We start from the raw sequence: 14976 nt of genomic DNA on the forward strand, positions 1-14976 counted from the left end.
TGCTAGAGACAAGAACCTGGGTGGGTTAGGGAGGCCTTTGGCAAGACCCCATAAAGCAGATTGTGTTGTTATGCTGCAACATATAATAAATACATCACTGCCATTCCTCTCCCTTCTTGTGCTTTAGCACACCCTTTCCTGAAGCCAAGAAGAAAAAAAGCAGCCCAGAGATGTAGCTGAAAATTCTCACATCAGATGCTTGCAAGAATTTGGGGGCTTCACTCTGTCCAAGTATAGTTATTTCTACAAAGGCAACGCAGATGTAAAATATTCTTCATATGTACTCTGTTCTGGTATAAATGGCTACACTATCATGGAATCGGGGGAAGAAAAGGTTAGTAGGCACTTCAGAAGGCTGTTTAAAGAAGGAAACACTTGAGACATTCTTCAGTGACATTCACCTAAGCTGCTGTTAAGGTTTTCTAGGTAATCTATTGCAAGCCTTATGTATTTTTACAGTGAGAACTGTTTTCCTAATACCTAATTTGGATTACTTACAGAATTTTAAGCCCATGACCTCTTGTTTTCTTCTCAATGCATTTGGAGAGCCCAATTCTTACCTTCATCCCGAAAGCAGCCCATGTTAAAATTGTTAACATTTACCATTCTTTTCTGTGAATGTAATGAACCTTATCTTCTCATAGTTTGCTCTAGACCTCTGCCCACCCTTGACAGCTTCCTCTGGACTCTCTACACAGTGGGTTCATCCTCCCACCTGCAGCATGCAGCAGCACATCAGAATCCAGGTATCTAGGGACTATTGTTGGCAGCACAACCAGCCCTGAATTCTAGCAGCACCACAGTCTACTAGTCATTAAGTACTGTAAGCCTATCTGGTGCGTACTGGTAGCATTGCTACTAGGCATGCCAAAACTGTTAATACAGTAACAACTGCCAGCAGGACAGGAGAGGTTTAAACTTGAGGTTTATGGAGAATGGCTGAGCCCTCCCTTAATTCTAATATTCTGTAGGTCCTTATTTCCACCATTACCTTACTGCCCTCCATCAGAAGATTTTGAACACTACAAACATAACCATATTGATGCAAGCCTCAGAAGACCCATGTGGAGAAAGTAAGTGCTGTTATTTTCATTTTACAGATGGACAAACAGGGGTATAGAGAAGTGAACTGTTCATGGTAAATGGCAAGTTGGGAGCAAAGCAGGACTAGAACTAAAAGATCCAGATGACTTAAACCATCTCCCTAAATTCAAATTTAAGTTCTGATTATCCTGAAGTTATGTTTTTGAGGCTTCAAATATTTGTCCAGAATAGTGTGGAATTAATTTTCTTCACCTGGAACTAAATCAGTCTGTTTCCCTACTTCTTCCAAGTAAGGAAGGTACACCAGGATAATAAATATATAATGGTAAGAATTACTTTGCCAGATTGCAGATTCTAGCTCTATAAAGCTAACTTATGCCACAATGAAAATAAGCATGCTAGTTTAATATAGGAAACAAAGATGATGTTTTTAGTTGAGAATAACAGAAATTTATACAGGTAGAATTTATTTACACAAGTTGCCTTTATCCACAGCAACTGTGCTACTCTGTTATTCTTTCAAGTTGTTCTAGGAGATCTTTAAAAGGAGAGATTGGCAACATGTTCAAAGTATATATTATATCCAGAATAAGGAATAAAATGTACTGGAAACATATTCAATAGGGTGGGAATTTAAGACAAGCTAATACAAAAATCAGACATTAAATAGCAAAAAATAATTTTTAATATATGTCCACTTCTGGTCATTTTCCAGTCTGGCTTGTGTGAAAGGGATAGTGCTTAAAGCAAAAAGTTGAATATAAATCCACTAGCTGTCCACTTTAGTTTCTGAATATCAAAAAAGGCAGAGGTTCCCACTAATGCCAATTTCTCCACCATCCTCACCCTTGTGCCAGCTCAGGGAACACGAAAATCAAATTTTCTGTCAGGAAACTCATTTAATCAGATGTCTGACTTTGCAGGAAAAAAGTTTGCATTCTCTCTTCATCAGTGTTACAATTTTCCTCTCCAACTTCTGCAGTCTTCCACTAGGACAAATGTCGCAGTGATGTTGATGTTATAACAAAGGAAGATCTAAGGATTGTAACATCTGGCCAAGAGTGAGTACTAATAAAAAACAAACACAGGAAAGCAGATTTTTTCTCTAGGAAATGGATAAAGCTACAAGGAAAGCTTCATTTTGTCTGAAACTAAATTCTTCTATGTGGGTGTAAACTCGGGGAACTGCAGTCCAGCTAGAGATCTGGCTACAGTGAGACCTTCTCCCGGAGGGAAATGCTGTTTGAGATGCTGGGCTGACAACTAAGCTCAACATAGAAGAATAAAATAGTATCAATTGCTCTGACTTGGCCTTATTCTTTTCACACTGTAGTAGAAGCGCTAAGTGTACTCCATGTCACGGAGGGGGATCCACAACTTGCCAAGTCCCTGAAGCCAACAGCCCGATGGCTACGCATCTGCTACACTGGATAGGATGGGCGGAGATGCTCTAAGATACCAAGGTAAGTGCATGTTGGAAAGATTGCCTTTTGGAATGAAGATGAGGGCCCATGCCTTGGTCCATGTCTCCCTACAGTAAGGGGACACTTGGTTAGTGCACTCTGTGGTCATGCTTTTTCATAGGCAAACATCTGCTTGTTTTAAGGTAAGAAAGTAGACTTATCACCAGCTTAGTTCACACAATCAGCTGGGCAGCCAACACCAGTCGCAGTTTACAGCTAATGGCTGCTGGTAGCAAATTTAAATCACTGAGCAAGATGCAAAAGCATTCATGTCACATTACTAATCCTCAGAGTTTCTCTATTTCTCTTTCTTCCATGCATTTCTCTATATTTTAATTAAATGAAAAAGAAGAAAGCCTTTATTAAGAAATACAAAGGCAGATTGTTTCAAATTTCAATACTTACGAATGATAGTTCCATTCACTTGATAGGTACAAGTAATGCCATCAACTTTCCTGGCAAGGGTTAAGCCACTTCCTCTAAGAACAACTTGGAACTCCTCTGCAGAGAAAAACAAACAATCCCCCACTAAATTACCACTCTCTAGTAGTACTTTGTAATAAGCACTAAATTCAGACAAGGAGAATTCAACATAGCCATCAATAACTCAAACACAACGTAGTTATGCTTCAGACATCCTCAGGGTACCTTTTTAATGTGTCTCTTGGTAGCTCACTCTTCAGTTAGATCACCAAAGGAAAAATAAAGAACTGTTCCCCGATCTTTTTCATTCAGGGTAGCCCTATTGGAAGAAAGTCTGTTCTGACTAGCAGCCAGAGCTGAGCAAGTGAAGTCCTTGGGGTTCAGCTGCACAAGCAGTAAACAGTTTCTCAGTGAATATTCTGATAAATAAGGAATCTGGGTCTCATATAAGGAGACTCCCAAGACTTGGATCAGGTTCACTTAAAACTCCAGATATAATGTCTTTCTCTGGAGTACTATTTCCCTGGAAGCTGCATAAGGGCCACACTATTTGAGTTTTACAGAGGAGGAGTGGAAAAAGTTTGTTTACAAAGCCACTGGTTTCATTGAAATGATCCATGTCTTCACAGAAACATCAAAATAGATTTTGCAACCAGCTTATTTTGATTGGTTTCAAAGTATGTGTGGATTGTGAAATCCTAGAGAGAAGACAAGCACTTGTATGTTTGTGCAGTTCTACTTATATGTATCAACACTTGCAGCACAAAATTGCAGATCTCTGCCTTCAGGATCATGCTAAAATAAGTCAAATGTTTTAGTTCTCATGCTACACAGATTCAGGGCACTACAAAAACTATTATGAACTTATCTGAACATACCTTATCAGGATTCCCAAAATTTAACTCAGTGGCAGTATATAAAATTGTATGCAAGTATCACAGAGTATGTACCACTGCTCTGAATATAGGGACAACAGCTTATTTTAGGCTTTCCAATCTCTTTGTGAAGGAAAATGGCATGTTACACTTCCAGTTTCCTTTGATCATTTCCATAACTTGTCATTAATTGGAGCCCACTGTTAGAGGGAATTGGACTTTACAGCCTCATTCACAAAACACATCAAATGCCAGATAAGCAGGCACTTCCAGGACAAGTTTTAACTTTTGAAAAAAGTATGCATGCCACTGAGAAGCTAGAAAGTTTACCTTCTGGGAGGGAGGGGGTTGTTCTAAAAAGTTTGAATTTCTTTCACGTTTCTCTTGGGCAAAAGAACACAAGGCAAAAAACAGGTAGTGAGGAGTACTCTTAAATGACCGTGTGTGACTAAAGCGACAGTGGGAGGCAAGTGTCTATCCCAAACTCTTACATCTACCAGCAATTATAAAAGGAGGCCCAGGAAGACAGCTCCTCTGAGGAGCAAAATGAGTAAACAGAGGATTTCATCTTTCTTAAAAATTCCCTTAGGATTTTTAAAGATTTTTTTTCTTTCTAGATGACCTGTAGAGTGTTCCTGTTTGGGTAGAATGTAGAAATCAAACAGTCCTATAATTGAGTATTATTTTTCCAATTCTAAAAACTTACCTCCCACACAGACACTGGATGGTTCCAAATATAAAATCTCAGTGCATGATTGCTTCAAAACCTATTGCAAAGCAGGGAACAAAAGAATAGGTTTCAGAATGCTATTTCAGTAGGCAATGTTCTTTTAAAACAAATGCTTGTACTCAGAGGATGCACATGCACATCTACTGATTTCATGTGCATGTGGCTGACATGAGTAGGACATGGTCTTGATTGTGTAAAACTTCTGCACACCTGCACAGTCAAATTTTCTAAGGGTTCATAAGACTTGAACTAGTTTGTTAAACCTGGGACACTCTTCAAAACAATAATAATGTCTGGTTTTGGCCTTGGAATTTCTGTCTAGTTGCCTAACCTAATTTTCCATGGAACTCAATCTTAATCTTTCAGCCAAAAGTTAGTCACAAGGAGCCTGATCCAAAATCCAGTCAAGCTAAAGGGAGCCTTCCAACAATCTCTGGGTCAGGCCAAGTGCAGATTATTCCAAGTGCTGGCATCCTGCCCTACGTAAAGAAGAGCAGAAATGCACCATGCTCTTAAGCGTACTGCATTCTGTGGGGTTTTTTTTTACTGCTGTAACAGTCCGCCTGCTTTGCTACTCTAACCAGCCTGACCATGTTCTTCCAAAAGGCAGGAATAAAATGATATTCCTACAAATGACTTGGAAATAGAGGGAATGGAACATGAGGGAAAGGAGAAACTAGGCACCTTAGAATGATTTGTACATGTAAGGAAGGCCTCAGACCCTATCCCTGCTTTCAGCCAAGTCATATTTTTCCAACTGCAAATACATTATGTGATCAGGTTATCCATGGTCCCTTAAGCAGAGCCATAAATAGCACCAAGGTCTTCACTGCTGCAGACCACTTCACCATTTTCTATGGTGCTTTGCAGAAGGAATGAATAAAGCATGTCTGGCCACCTTCATTGCAACTGTTGCTGCAATCATGAGCCCACACTCTACCCCCACTGGTAGGATCTCAGCCCTGTACTAGGGCCTCATCTCCTGCTTGTTGTTGCTGTCTAGAAAGGAGCTGTGATCTGTTACCAACATGTTGTTCCCTTTCTGTGCAAGCAGGTAAGAGGACTTCTGCTAACTGAGGGGGAAGAAGTCACCTGAAACTTATAGGATCAAACACACACAAACAATCCACAATTACACTTCCTTCTACCTTCAAATGATAATGTGTGACTTTTCCAATAATTTTTAATGACCTCTTTCACTCAGAACACTTTCATATTGTATTTGTATAGCTGTGCCTGTACCAAGTGGTATATTCTTCAGCAGGCTTTCACATATAACAGTGTGGAATCATCCAAGGTCCGTGTTATCATGTGCATATTAGAATGTCCTGTTACTGTCCCCTCACTACTGCCATTTGCTAAACTGTGCCTGTTCCTGAGTTGGCCTAAGTGTAAGTAAATGTAAATCCATCTTACTCTTACCTCCTTTTCCCTTCCTTTAGAAGCTGTTTTTATTACACTGCCCTGTTTGCTGCTTTTATTGTTACGTATCCTGACCCAGTGCAAACAGTACCATATCTGTCACTATACATATTCAAAAAAATTGTCAGGCTCTGAGAAAATAAGAACTGCTTGTCTCATTTAACACTTTCCATATCACCTGCCTCTCCAGAAAGTTTTGTGCAGATTCTCTGTAGTGCTTTGAATACTAATTTATAAGCATTAAGTCGTGTCTAAAAATCTAAGAGGTGTCTCAGGCACATATATTTGGATGAGACACAGCAGTGGAGATATTTGGAAAGAATGTAGTTTTCTGAAGTTCAGTGGAACTCAACCAGTTTATATCAGCTGAAGAGTTCATCTCTTGTTTCCAAAAAAGGACTTGGCTTTTGATTCCTATTTCAGTGTGAGGAGAAGAACTGTAACTTATCTTATTATTTTTGTAAAATAAACTAACATTTTGTACGGGTAAAATACAGATGGAATAAAGCAGATGATTCTTACTTTACTGTAAAAACATGGTTCTGGTTTTTTCTCTGAGGGCACTGAGTTACGTGAGCAGTCCATTTTAAATCAATGAGACTACAGCCTTGCTTTATCCTGCCAACTGAGACACCTATACTTCATTTTAAAGGCCCACTAGAATTCATTAATTTTTTTACATCAGAGTAGCACTAGATCCACAGGAAGCAGTTTTCCAGCACCCCTCCTATCCCCATTTGTCCACTATCTGATAAATTAGGGCCATATGAAAAATTTGTGGGAAGAAAACAATGGCAGACGTATTTAACTTCTCTGCCTTGAAAGTAGTATTTTTGTTACTCAACCATAGTTGATAGTGCTTTTCTGATATTATACTTCCAGACCCAATACAAAACAGGAACAAAACCTATTTGGACATGCTTAATTTCCTTTCGATTTAAGAATGAACTGCAAAAACAGAACAACTCCTGCTGAGATAAAATGTGGTTTAGAATAAGTAATCAGAATTCATGAACAAAAGTGAATTTTAATACAGAGTTCAGGATACACTGATTTCCTCCACAGCACCATGGATTTCACATGTCTGCATGAAGATGTGCTGCTTGGGTATGATGACAGAAAGCAGGAAAACATTGTCTTTTAACACTGTCCTTAGAAATAATAAATTGCTTTGACACTAATTTTCCATCAATCCAAATATTGCCATTCTCCCCTTGACTTGAGAAAGCCCTGCCCTTCAAAGATCTTAAATCTCTTGGTAAGGGTGAGGATCTCAGACTATTTTCAGCAAAACAAAGTTGAAATTGTTTAAAAAAAGTATAGGCACACTGAAATTTGTTTTTTCTAAGATAGTCTACCTACTTCTTCACCCTTCAAAAAGTCAGTTGTTGATAGTCTCTACTTTAAGAAAAGGGTACTGCTACAGATATTTGCCTTGTCCCTGAAAATCCTTCCCTGCAGCAACAGTCATCAGGTAGCCCTAAGAAACAGATATAACAGAAAAACAGAAACACACTGTAAAGTCTCAAACTGAATCATGCAGAACGAGCCTAAAAGCATACAGGTTGCTCTTTTTCCTCCTCCTTTAACTTCTGAGTCCTCCTCTCAACACTCCCTCAAAGCTGCATTTAAACAATATATATGACCAAATTTTCCATCGCAGAAGACAGGAAGAGCATTTGTGGAAAAGGTCAAGTTTGATTAATTGTACCAGGCCCTATTGGTTTTGAATGATCTGGCTTACAAGGATAAGGTAACTAGCATTCAGCTGTCGTACTGGAAAACCTGAAAATATTTTCAAAGACAGCAATCAACACTTGTTCTTTCACATGTGGGAGAGGAGAACATATTTTCACATCTTAAAAGGATGTACAGAAACTTGTGGCCTTTCTTTACTCTCTCCTTTCTCTGGCTCACACTCTTTTCTATCTGTTTTAATCTTTTCTCACTCTTTCCATGCAAGCTGTTCCTTACAAGCTAACACAGTGCACTCCAATAAAAAGCTAATTTCTCCAGGAAGAAGGATGTGAAGGCAACTTGGCCATTTTGCATCAAGATCTATTATTAAATATGCTTTCATATCTCTGGACCAGGGGCCATTCCTGTACCACCCCTTTTAGCAGCCTTCTGGAATGTTCTTTCAACAACAGTTGATGAGGGATTTTGAAAAGCACGTAGTAACCATCTAACTTTTCTCCTTTTTGAGACAATTGGTGTCTTAGCATAGACTTCAAAGGGAGAAGCACTGGGCTTACGCGCACTGTGTGGGAGTTCTCACCTACAGCTGAAACCTGGTATTCTTGCCACCTCTTCTGCAGCGGAAGAGGAGAGAGAGGTCAACAACAAACAGTTTCCAATGGTACTTCCTCATTTTTGCACATTACAGAAGTCCAATCTGAACAATGACAATGTACAAAGCAAAGCACGCATATGATTTCATCCCCTCCCCTCCTTTTCTTTTTAATTTTAAAACTAACTTTGAACCATCTTGCTATGGAAACCTGGGCTGTAATATCAGCAACATTTAAATGAAACTCTTAAGAGGTGTGACTAAATTCCTTCTTTCCCAGCTCATGACAATCAAAGAGAATGCTTTGGCATTGCAAGTTCAGTATTTACAAACCTGCTGCCCACAAGTAAAGTTGAAATAATTACTATATAAGGCCATCCTTAAGTAGGATAGTTAAATACTCTGCTGACATGTAATAAATTCAAATAAGACTATAAACTTCCCTAGCATAAGAGCATACAGGGGAGAGATTCAAAGAGCTGATGTCATCTAGTTCATTTCCAGAGTTCCATGCCAAATATAGGGCTCTGTTCTCCCAGGCTTGGAAAGGCTTTCCTTCCAGGCGCTTCCCTGCGTGCTAACTTCCCCCGAAACAAAACATTTCCCCACAAGCCAGTGCAGAACAGAACTGCAACCTGTTAGCCTATGCTCTGCCTTCCGCCAACCTTGGAAATGGAGAACTGCGGAAAACCTACAGAGCAGTTCCTCCAGGTCTGACAAAGAACCACACTATGCAGAACTGGTTACCCCAGCTGGAAACACACAGTGGCTTATCTCCACAGAGTGGAGAAGCTCATGGACACCATCAAAATCACAGGTAGGGGCTTGCCATTTTAACTCCAGTTTGGAAGCATGCGTAGCTGCTGAAAAAAAACCAGAAAGCAATACTTCTGCTCTTCAGGATGAGCAATCTCTTGTTATACTTAAAGACAACGGGACATTAAGTTCAGGCCCCAAATGCTGTCTTGCTCAGCAATAGCAACAGCAACAAAAACAACAGACTACTGAGAAAAACTCATTCTGTAGTTCCTCATACACGGAGTTTGTGTTACATCACTGCCATATTGCAGCAGCAGACAAACATCTTAGTAAGATCCAAAAAAAGAGACGGTGTTATGCTATATTTTCTGTAAACACTTATTACCAAAGCTACCTCAACAACAAGTAGCACAAACACATCTTACGCTCGGTGCTGCAAACACAGCACAGAAAAGCTTCTGAGGGACAGTTAAAGGCAAAAGAGCCTTTGAAGCTTTTAGTGAAATCACATCTTATGGCCATTAAGTAAATGGATACTGTACAGGAAATTTCCATAGCATTTATCAGTAATGCAAGTTAATTATTTCAGAATACTTCAGACAGCAGAGGTTATCAGAATAAAGGCATCTGAGATATCCCATGGGCACTCAAAAGCAAATTCATCCATGATGCAAACTCGTTAATGTACACTGGGACTGAATTTGGCTAAACACGCTCTCCTTTTCCGAAAGGGTCATGTGTAAATCATCTGTTGGACTGCCCAATTCTGTCTGTCAGCCAGCTATCACATTCCTTAGCTGCACATGGAATTTTAAGCATATGAATGTTTTGTTGAATGTGGTGGGATAAGATCTTGGCTTAAAGACAAGAGAGTTAAACACATGCCTTGCTGGATCAAGGCTTTGATGTCCCACACAGAAAGTGAGCTTCAGCTTCCATCCACGATAGCTTTGTCGTATCTGGTCTACTCACGGCTTTCAGAGGCTTTGTCTTTTCAAGGAGTTTCTACATACGCCACTGTCACTACCAAACTCTGTTTACTGGTTCATTAATGACATTGTAGTGCACAGCAATCAGAACTGGAACAGTTTGGCTTCTCAAAAAGCAAACTGGTATTCAGGTTTTCGCTTCAAGTTCCATATCTTCTGATTGCTGCTTATCTTCACCTGTTAAGCTATTTCAGAGGTTTATAGGCCACAGACTGTTTTGTGTTCAAGGGTAGTTTAATCTTCTTCAGGCAAAAACAACTGCACAAGTAAATTTTTACTTAAAACTTTCGTAGAAAGTCCAGTCACTATGTCAACCCTTCAGTTTGGGATCACTTTTCATCTACTGAATTTCTTTCTGAGCAACCTGGTTGTAAATCAATACTTACAATCTGTGTCTGTGGCACGGATTTCTATGTGCTTCCTGCTAGAAGGTTCCTGCAGGCTCACATAAACTTCAAAATTCACTTCATAAATAAGCAAAGCAGTTCAGCATTTATGTCATTAATGAAATATTTAATTCAATTATTAGAGGTGTTTTACTGAAATGTTGTCAGTGTCTGACCTGTAGGTGTCTGAATTGAAAAACAGAATCATGTTTTGTTAAAATTATTTAAGCTGCAAAAACAATACACCGACACTAATAATTACATTAGCATAGAAAAAGCAGACGCCCTTGCAATAAATTACAAAAAAAGGCAGCCAAACAACAAGATGAAATAAGGCTCATCAGTGCTTATAGTCTTTGCAAACTCCACCTCTTTTATTAATTTAGCCTTGTTACAGCTCTTGCCCCTGCCTTATACAAATACTTCCTCCTTTAAAAAACGTGCCCTCTGCATTTTCCAGTGTCTCTTTAACTTGTCACATCTGGAGCTCAGCTCTGCTCTGACTCGCTTTTCACTCTTGCTACCGCCTCTTAAAAGTTCTCAGAATTTAAATAGTAAAATGGTACAGCTCCTGCAGCTTTGTAAGTATTTTGACTACCATATACCCAGAACATACTGTGGAACAGAGCTGCACCATGCGGTACAGTATTACACGCAGGCTAAAACAACAACTTTCCCTTCCAGCACTTCAATGAATTTCATGTTCCAAGATACCGTGAGAACAATGCACTAGGAACAAGCCATGAGCAACCCAACTGTACATTGACAATTAACAAAATATGTTAAGTGTCAATGCATTTCACAGCATCATTTGATTTTGCTTAGCCCCAGCATGCAGTTCAAAAGGTTTTGGCAGCAATCAGCACTATAAACCATAACTCTCATGGCATCTGTTCCTCCCCAGAACTGTATGCTGAGTACAGGGTTTGGACAGGCCATCAGCACAGCTGGATTCTTTATGGAACCACCATATCAGTTTTCAAGTCTAGCTACTGTTCTGAAACCATAAAATGATGTGGATGTGTGAGGTATTTGCTTCCTGATTAAGAGACAGGTCTAACTGTGAACTTTTGGCGAAAGAGAGCTCTTGGACACTTCGTGGTCACACACAGCACCCTGATAATTTTGAACAACAAAGGATTTCCAGAATCACTAGTGGCCTTTACTCCTCAGTTCTAATTCAGACAGGCACCTCTGCTTTCACCACTGCTCTTTGGAAGCCATTCGCAGATCAGGCTAGCTTGAATCTTTACAGGGGAAGGCAATGCAGTTCTGGTAACAAAACTGTATTTACTATAACAAATGCATCTAACTTGCTATTTCCAGAACCAATTTTTAAAGATGCAAAAATGTTCAACTGTTAAAAATAACCTTATTTGCTACACTCACGTATGGCAAGCTATAGGAAAGATATGCTGACAGTGCAATATAATCACTTTCACACTCACTGTGCAAAAATGTATTTACGGCAGGATTAACTCCTGCTCATTGCACTCTGAGCTTGCGAACCTCAAGCACTTCCTGTTCATATTCTGCCAGCCAGTCATGTGTCCGCTCACTGCAAAATGTGTCCTGCATGGTTCAGGAAGATGGCAAAACAGTAAAAAAATGCTAATTTACCAGCAAACTCAAAACAGTGGCTTTTCTAAGATCTCAAACCCCCTTTCTTTCCTCTCTCCCCTCCAAATGTGGAGTCCATCCTTCTCTCTAGGGATGCTATAAACACAACACCTAGTGAGCAAACTATAACTAACTATGAGGAAAGATGATCTAGGAACCATGGCAAACTGCAAACGCCACGTTCACAGTTTGACATGCAGAGAAGATGTGCTTTTCCTAACATACCCTACCAAGCACATTTCTCAGTTAACTGTGACACACCTACACCAGGAAGAGCTGCATTTCCCTCAGATCCCCCCTCAGTCAAGATGTAATGGCAGACAGACGGAAGCCAGCCCACCTACAACCCCTGCAATTGTTACTGCAGAACACGGACATTTAGATAAAATGTACAGAAAGGAGGGGGAGAGGAAAGGAAAGGAAGATGGCACACACTACAGCTAACTTGCCAACAGTATCTGAAAGGGACCATGATGGCAAAATAGCACTAAAAATCAGCCTTAACATTACTAGTCTCAGTTGGAACAGCGCATGTGGATAAAGCCTCTTTTGCTTGTCAGCTCTAATTGCCTGGTTCTGTTGGTTGTTTCCTGATTAGGAACTGCCTACACCTTTTGTCTCCCACTGAGTGCTAATCAGGGAGTGCCACACACCTATGCAACTGGTGCTTGGGGAGCAGCTATATAAGTGGTACGCAGGGGCAGAGTCCTCTGAGTGCAAAAGCAGTAAGCACACAGACAGCAGTAGTAGCAATGAGTATAAAAGGAGTACAGAAATGCTGTTAAGGGCTGCATTCAACTGCTTAGAGCTGTGGAACAATGCTCTTGAGTTAGTCCTTTTGCTGGTAAGTTAATACCTTTTTGAGCTTCATCCCAGCTTGGAGCTGTAAAAATCTGCTGAAGAATTCCTAATGAAAACAGTGTTGTACTATTGTTTGGGTTAGTCATTTCCAGCTAGGCAGGGCTAATGGCCTGTCTGGTTAGAGCAAGTGAAGCCAAACCAATTAAAGCTGAGCTCACACAGGTGCCTAGTTCAGTTCCTAAAAAGATTTTTGTTTCATTTGCTCTGATTGGCTGAATTAGGACTGGGCTTACCCCATGTTTCCATGTGGTTGGTATATGTTGTGGGATTTTTTTCTTCTGTGTGAGTCACTGAAAGTCTTATTGGCAACTTGGATTCTTCCTGTGTCTTTTTTTTTCCTCCCCTTTGCTGAACTTCAGTTTTCTTTCCACTACTCTTGAGGCAGTAAAAAGAAAATGAAACTTAAGCAGGAGGTATTAAAGTGGAGCAATGGTCTACTTTGCTGCATTTCTTCTTCTGGAGGCTGAAATGCTGACTGAATATAGATCAGTATTTTTTTTTTAAATTAAGTAGAGTGAATTTTACAATATGCAACATGAGCATAAGTGAAGGCAGGATGGTGGTGAAAAACTTAGGCTCCACTGTGTGCAGGTTTCACTATAGGTTTCTCTTTTACAGGTTTTTGCTTTCTTAAACTGAATGGGAGTTGTGCATTCCTATGCCATGGTCAAGTTAGGCTTCAAAGAAAAAAATACGGAGTAGCTCACAAGAGTAAATGAATATAAGTGGACCCCTTGACTTAACTGATTATATTCCAGTAACCTTTACTATGCTCAAAATCTGTAAGTCAGAGGCACCTGCTTTAAGTTTTATCATGCATCTTAGCCTCTAGACAGGCTGGCTTCTCCTTAAAACAACTCACAGTTAAATTCCTTAACTCAATTGCTTGCTCCCAAAGTAGCATCTTACATTCTTTCAGAGAGTGTTTTACAAGGTCCATGTTCTTACAATCTGCTTTAAAAACAATAAATAATTAGCAATAAAAAATAATTATATGCATGATGAAATTCCATATGATGTCTACAGAACTGCCCTGCATCAGGTGTCTTTACTGTATTAAAGCAAGCCTAGCATTTCACACACTTTTTGCAGTGCAAATCTGTGAGGAAAGCAATGAGTCAGTAGGACTACCTCACACTAGAAGGAAGACATTTAATCCCGGATAACTTGAAATTAAGCAAACACTTTCATAGGAAACACAATTCTGACGGAGCTCTCCAACAAGGCTGTGCCAAAGCAACTGCAGCAGTTAGGTACATAATGGGCTCTACTTTTGATGGCTGCCAAACATCTGTGCTCCTAACTACAACTCGCTGTCAATTTCAGCCTGCTTCCTGACATTGCTCAGCCTGGTCTTAGACAAAGAGCAACAGGAAGGGGGGGAGGGGGCAGGGAGGTTGCTATCCTGTCCCCTCTCTAAATGAAAAAATCCATGAGACATATGGTCTTGCATAAAATAACCATCGGCGAGAAGCCTGGTGCAGTGTCAGGTTAGTGAGAATATTCTAATTATACAATGCCTAAGCGGTGCCTCATTTGCAGGCACTGAGTAAACCACATGTAGATGACAAAACTGTGGGTCATAAGAGATGCGTATTTTAACAGCATTGGAACCTTTACCCTAAAATTACTAAAAACAACCCTAAACCCATTACTTAGCAAGTAATGTAAATAAGGATCAAGACAAACTGTTACTTTCCATAACAAGAAAAAAGTTGTTTGGGCTATTTTTTTTAATTAGTAAGGAAAATCTGGCTCGGAAGAACTTATCACTAAGGAAACACTAAATAGATTTCGGTTGGACTTGTGAATGCTTCGTTTTAAGGGAGTTCACAGTATCACTTATGTAACAGAACTGATAGCCATGCAGGGATAGCTGACAAGTCAAATCCAAATCACAAGGCACATGCATGCACAGAAAAATGGGAACCGTGTCAGTTATGCTGCTGGCTTATCAAGCTCATGGTTCTCCAGGAGAACATTATATGGTTTGTAATATGTCAGAGAATGTCAAATTAAGGGCTGTGCAACAGTGAAGGGTAGAGCAGAAAGCATTCTATTCCAGGCCATTGAGTCTCTTTAACAACTACATGCAGTAATTCCCAGAGCGATCT

The 14976-nt window shown here is 39.9% G+C and overlaps 1 protein-coding gene across 1 annotated transcript in view; it reads right to left on the reverse strand.

Moving 5' to 3' along the window:
• Window positions 1-14976, reverse strand: part of ANTXR2 (ANTXR cell adhesion molecule 2) — a 125452-nt gene that overhangs the window by 88771 nt on the left and 21705 nt on the right. Inside the window, exons 8-9 of the mRNA XM_026103366.2 lie at window positions 4512-4572; window positions 2913-3008 (exon numbers count right to left, since the gene is read on the reverse strand). Of these exons, the coding sequence (XP_025959151.2) occupies window positions 2913-3008; window positions 4512-4572 (157 nt within the window). The remainder of the gene's footprint in view (window positions 1-2912; window positions 3009-4511; window positions 4573-14976) is intronic.

Source organism: Dromaius novaehollandiae, chromosome 4, assembly GCF_036370855.1.
Source record: "Dromaius novaehollandiae isolate bDroNov1 chromosome 4, bDroNov1.hap1, whole genome shotgun sequence".
NCBI lineage: Eukaryota > Metazoa > Chordata > Aves > Casuariiformes > Dromaiidae > Dromaius > Dromaius novaehollandiae.